Source organism: Staurois parvus, unplaced genomic scaffold (genome assembly GCF_062004578.1).
Source record: "Staurois parvus isolate SC_StPar_1 unplaced genomic scaffold, SC_StPar_1.0 ptg001471l, whole genome shotgun sequence".
NCBI lineage: Eukaryota > Metazoa > Chordata > Amphibia > Anura > Ranidae > Staurois > Staurois parvus.
The window spans coordinates 38,759-44,742 of NW_028319267.1; the positions used below are offsets into that span (position 1 = coordinate 38,759).

The 5,984-nt window shown below is 50.6% G+C and overlaps 1 protein-coding gene across 1 annotated transcript; it reads right to left on the reverse strand.

Annotated features, from left to right (window-relative positions):
• Positions 1–1,534: 1,534 nt before the first annotated feature.
• Positions 1,535–4,222, reverse strand: LOC149435801 (E3 ubiquitin/ISG15 ligase TRIM25-like). Its single transcript, XM_089662421.1, has one exon. The coding sequence runs from the start codon at positions 4,219–4,221 to the stop codon at positions 2,494–2,496; it is 1,728 nt and encodes a 575-aa protein (XP_089518547.1). The 5' UTR covers position 4,222; the 3' UTR covers positions 1,535–2,493.
• Between the last annotated feature and the right edge of the window lie 1,762 nt (positions 4,223–5,984).

Consider the following 5,984-nt stretch of genomic DNA (forward strand, 5'->3'; position numbering starts at 1 on the left):
CCAGCCATGGGCTCCCAGGAACTGAGAACAGTGACACCCCACAATGTGTCCCCCCCACCAGCCATGGGCTCCCAGTACTGAGAACAGTGACACCCCACAATGTGTCCCCCCCACCAGCCATGGGCTCCCAGTACTGAGAACAGTGACACCCCACAATGTGTCCCCCACCACCAGCCATGGGCTCCCAGTATTGAGAACAGTGACACCCCACAATGCGTCCCCCACCACCAGCCATGGACCCCAGTACTGAGAACAGTGACACCCCACAATGTGTCCCCCCCACCAGCCATGGGCTCCCAGTACTGAGAACAGTGACCCCCCGCAATGTGTCCCCCCACCAGCCATGGGCTCCCAGGAACTGAGAACAGTGACACCCCACAATGTGTCCCCCCCACCAGCCATGGGCTCCCAGTACTGAGAACAGTGACACCCCACAATGTGTCCCCCCCACCAGCCATGGGCTCCCAGTACTGAGAACAGTGACACCCCACAATGTGTCCCCCACCACCAGCCATGGGCTCCCAGTATTGAGAACAGTGACACCCCACAATGCGTCCCCCACCACCAGCCATGGACCCCAGTACTGAGAACAGTGACACCCCACAATGTGTCCCCCCCACCAGCCATGGGCTCCCAGTACTGAGAACAGTGACACCCCACAATGTGTCCCCCACCACCAGCCATGGGCTCCCAGTACTGAGAACAGTGACACCCCACAATGTGTGTCCCCCACCAGCCATGGGCTCCCAGTACTGAGAACAGTGACACCCCACAATGTGTCCCCCACCACAGCCATGGGCTCCCAGTACTGAGAACAGTGACACCCCACAATGTGTCCCCCACCACAGCCATGGGCTCCCAGGTACTGAGAACAGTGACACCCCACAATGTGTCCCCCACCACCAGCCATGGGCTCCCAGTACTGAGAACAGTGACACCCCACAATGTGTCCCCCACCACCAGCCATGGGCTCCCAGGTACTGAGAACAGTGATACCCCAAAATGTGTCCCCCCACCAGCCATGGACCCCCAGTACTGAGAACAGTGACACCCCAAAATGTGTCCCCCCACCAGCCATGGGCTCCCAGTACTGAGAACAGTGACACCCCACAATGTGTCCCCCCCCCACCAACCATGGGCTCCCAGTACTGAGAACAGTGACACCCCACAATGTGTCCCCCCCACCAGCCATGGGCTCCCAGTACTGAGAACAGTGACACCCCACAATGTGTCCCCCCCACCAGCCATGGGCTCCCCAGTACTGAGAACAGTGACACCCCACAATGTGTCCCCCCCACCAGCCATGGGCTCCCAGGTACTGAGAACAGTGACACTCCACAATGTATCCCCCCCACCAGCCATGGGCTCCCAGGTACTGAGAACAGTGACACCCCACAATGTGTCCCCCACCACCAGCCATGGGCTCCCAGTACTGAGAACAGTGACACCCCACAATGTGTCCCCCCCACCAGCCATGGGCCCCCAGGAACTGAGAACACAAACACCAAACACAAAAGCAATAAATGACAGGTAATTATTGACAGTTGAAAAATGACAGTTTATTTTACAGTGGCAATAAAATGCAGATCATTTTTGACAGAGAAAAAAAATCACATTAAAATAATAGATGTTTTTTTTTGACAGTTGATAAATTAAAGTTTTTCTGTCAGTTTATAAACATTTATTTTTGACAGTAGAAAAATTATTTTTTGTCAGTTGAAAAATGACAGCTATTTTTTTACAGTGGAAAAAAGGCAAATAAAAATTGAGTGTTTTTTTTACTGTTGAAAAAATTAGTTATATTTTTATATTGGCAATAAATTGGGAATTGAAAAATGAGGGGTTTTTTCAACATTTAAATATGACAGTTAATTTTTGACAGTGGAACAATTAGCAATTGAAAAATGAGAGTTTTTGTACAGTAAAAAAATAACAGGTGTTTTGACAGTGGCAAAAAAGACAGTTGATTTATGACAGTTGAAAAAAAAAATGACAATTGAAAAAATGAAGTTCACAATTGGAAAATGCCATTGTTTTGTCAGTTGAAAAATGACAGTATCATTTTTTCACACTATCAAAAATAACTGTCATTTTTAAACTACAAATAAACGTGTCATCTTTTAATTGTCATAAAAACCCTCATTTGTTTCCATTGTCAAAAATTAACAGTTTTTTATGTCACTGTCAAAAAAAGCTGTTATGTTTCAACTGTCAAAAAACCAAATTTTTCAGCTGTCATTTTATTGCCGCTGTAAAAAATAAGTGTGACAAGCATGCATCCAGTGAAGGCGGAACACTCGGACCTCCTGCATGCTTGTTCCTGGTCAGTGACACACTAGGGAGTGAAGTGAGGTTTAGGATGAAGATGACGGCCCCGGAACCTGCAGCTTTCTCCACAAATCACTCCTGTTTCCTGCCCTTCCTCCTATTGGCTGAGTATTGCACCAATCACCAATCAGATCACCCCCCTTGTGATGTCTCTGGGCGGATCTCTCACTTCTGGCTCCTCCCACATATCTTTATACCACCTCCAAATACAAATACCCCGGCATGGAGGGGCTGAGTGAAGGTGGTGGTGAAGGTGTGGAGGTGTCGGATCGGGTCACACACATCATAGAAGGAGATCCGCCCGGCCTCATAATCCAGATCTATCCTGACTCTGGTACTGGAGACACCGCCGGGGAATGGGGTCTTCTTCCTGTCATGTACCACTGAGTACTCATCACCCCCCAACCCCCCCCACCTCTCCAACCCCCAGGACTTCTTATTATCTCCAATCCGTGACTGACCTCCTCTCCTGTCTATATTGGGGTAACACATCCCGACTCTCCAGTGATCTACCCCCCCGACATCCACGTCCCAGTAATGTCTCCCGGAGGAGAAGCTCTGACTGCTCATCACCTGAGGACACTGGAACCTCTCTGGTGTTTCTGGCCGATTCTGATGTAATGACCAGGATGCAGTTTTCCCGTCATTTGATATATGTAGAAGATTACTAGCTGTCCTCACATCCAGTAATATGTCTGTAACCCCCGACACCCCCCGTGTTTGCTGTACAGCCCCAATATTTGGTCCTCCAGTGGGGGAGGGTTGGGGGTCTGGCCTGGATGGTGGACCATTGATGGGACCTTTGCCCTTTGTAGTAGAATGTGGAGAGACATGTGTGCCTGTACATTTCTGTACATTGACCCCAGACATGATATCAGATAAACCCGTGTGTAATGTGTGTGAGATCCCCCCCACATCCCCATCCCCTCCATCATGGAGGAGGTTCTCATGTCTCTCTCTGTCCTCATCATCTCCATCCTCAGTATCACACAAGTCACCTGTGTCTGATTCCTGTAGGACAGTCAGTGGATCCGTCATGTTACACAGCTTCTCAATGTCCCTCATCTTCCTGGACAGCTCCTCCTTCTTTATTTCCAGATCCCGAATATAATCCAACATGGGACGGGAGACCCGCTCTGCCCACCCGGAGATGTCCCTCAGGACTCTCTTCTCCAGGTCTTCCAGACGTCTCCTGAGGTCTCTGAACAGGGCAGTGACTCTCTTGGTTTCATCATCTGCTTTTCCTTGTACTTTCCTCCTGCGTTCCTTCAGACTCTGGACTCTTTTCTCCATCTCCTCTCTCTCTGTCATCAGTTTCTGCAGAACATTCCTCAGTTTCTTCTTCTTCATCTCAGAGGCCTCCTCCAGAGTCTCCACCTGGTGTCCCCGATGTTCTCCAGCCAAAGTGCAGGACACACAGATACAGGTGGAGTCCTCGGTGCAGTAATACTCCAGGATCTTCTTATGGATGGAGCATTTCCTGTCCTTCAGGGAAGTGGTGGGGTCACATAGGACGTGTTCTGGTGACTTGCTGTGGACTCTCAGGTGGTTGTCACACAGAGAAGCTTCACACAGCAGACAGGATTTCACAGCCGGTACAGGAGTGTGAATACAGTGAGTACAGAAGACCCCGGACTCCTCCTGCTCTGGATGGGTAGACTGGAAGTTCTCCACTACGTTACGTAGTGTTATGTTCCTCCTCAGTGCAGGACGGTCCTGGAACTCTTCTCTGCATTCAGGACAGGAATAATCTACAGACTCCTCCTGTGTATCCAACACACGGCCAATACAGTCCCGGCAGAAGTTGTGTCCACATCTCAGGGTTACAGGATCTGTATAAATGTTCAGACAGATGGAACATTCCAGCTCCTTCCTCAGATCAGAAGACGCCATCGCTGAGAGCAGAAGACAGAATGACGGGGAAAGTCTCTGACATTCCGTATCCAATGTGACCCGTTCTGTACCCTCCTACACGGGGCGAGGTGTACATTCCTACACAGGGAGAGGCTGGGACTGAGACACGTAGCTAGAAGAATTCTTCTACAGAAGGACACAGACATGTAATAAGTAGTGACGGGTCCAACACCCCCCTGTTCGGTTCGCGGTCCAACATTCAAAATTGATGAAAGTTCAACCGCAAACTTTGAACTCAATGCAAGTCTATGGGACTGGAACTTGTAAATGGAAAAGTGACCATTCTGAAGGCTTTTATGGCAGTTATTGGCCCCAGAAGTGGTATGGGGACTCGGGGACGGCCCTGAGGGACAGGAATCAGTAGAGATAAAAAAAAGTACCAATTTTAAAGGGGCTGTCATTTTTCATTGCTTAAAGGAAAAAAAAAATTAAAAATGTAATTCTCATGCCTGGGGGGGTCCCCATAAACTCCCTGCAAAGTTGCACATCTGTACAATGTATAGGACCTGCTGCACCACAACTGACATTTATATTAAAAAAAGCCATGTGGGGTCCCCCCTAATCCTTAACAGACCCTTTAGGTCTGGTGGGAAGGTAGTGACCCCATAGTGAAATTTTCTTTTAAAACCAATTAGGCCTGATAGGACTTCTAAGGAGAACCCCACCCCCCAAAAATAAGGGGAAAAAGTGTGGGGTCCCTCCAAACTTCCAGCCAGACTCCTTATCCGAGCGCAGGCCTTGTAGGCCTGAAAGGGGGGGATGAACGAGCGGCCCTCTCCTCCCTGGGCCATACCAGGCCACATGCCCTCGGCATGGAGACAAGGTCCTCTTCCACAAAACCCTGGTTGCGGGGGTCTGCAGGTAGGGGGCTCATTAGCATCAGGGTACACCTTTAAATAAGGGGGCACCCTGATGCTGCCCCCCTTGTGAATGAGTAAGGGGTACATGTCAAGAGAACCAGAGAGCACACAGAGACAGATTGCACGGAACCCAACGTGCTTTTATTGGGGAGGTTTTTGGGGCACAGACAACAGGTTCTTTAGTCCACAGATCCACACCAGACACAGCAACACAGTACAGTTCTCCGGAAGGCAATATGGAACAACAGGGGTATGGTAATCCGCAGGGTTAGTCCACACAGGAGGCTCCAGGCAGGGATGGGTTAAGTCCAGGCAGGTTCACGGAGAACAAGGGGTTAAGTCCAGGTAGGTGATAGATCCAGGCAGATTCACGGGGACAGCAGAAGATTCCTCCACAGTGCAGGGATTCCAGGCAGCACAGACAGTCCGGGGGATGAGGAGGAGGACGGGGGATGAGAGGAGCTGGCCCTCAGCACAGCCTTCCCTCACACACGCAGCCAGAAGAACACAATGGAGGTTTGTCTGCTCACCCTTAAGTATAGAGCTGGTAACCGGATACTTCCTATCGGGTTACCATGGCAACGGGTCCTGTCTCTCAGGTCTCCAAACCTGTCCAGGGGGCCCAGGAATTTGTGCATGAGGGGGAAGGGAGGAGATGGCCTGTTTGTGGATTCCTTCAGCAGGAGGCCAGGCTGCAAGCCAGGGGGGTGAGGGGCTGCTGAGGGCTGCCTGTGTCAGGGACAAAGAGGACTAGAAGTCCCAGCATGGATGGGACAGAAGGGTGGCAGCCAGCAAACCTGGAGGATGGGGAAGGAATGACCAGCTCCGTGACACCCCTCCCCCCTCCATTCTACAAGTGCCGCCAGGGGAACCTCAACAGGT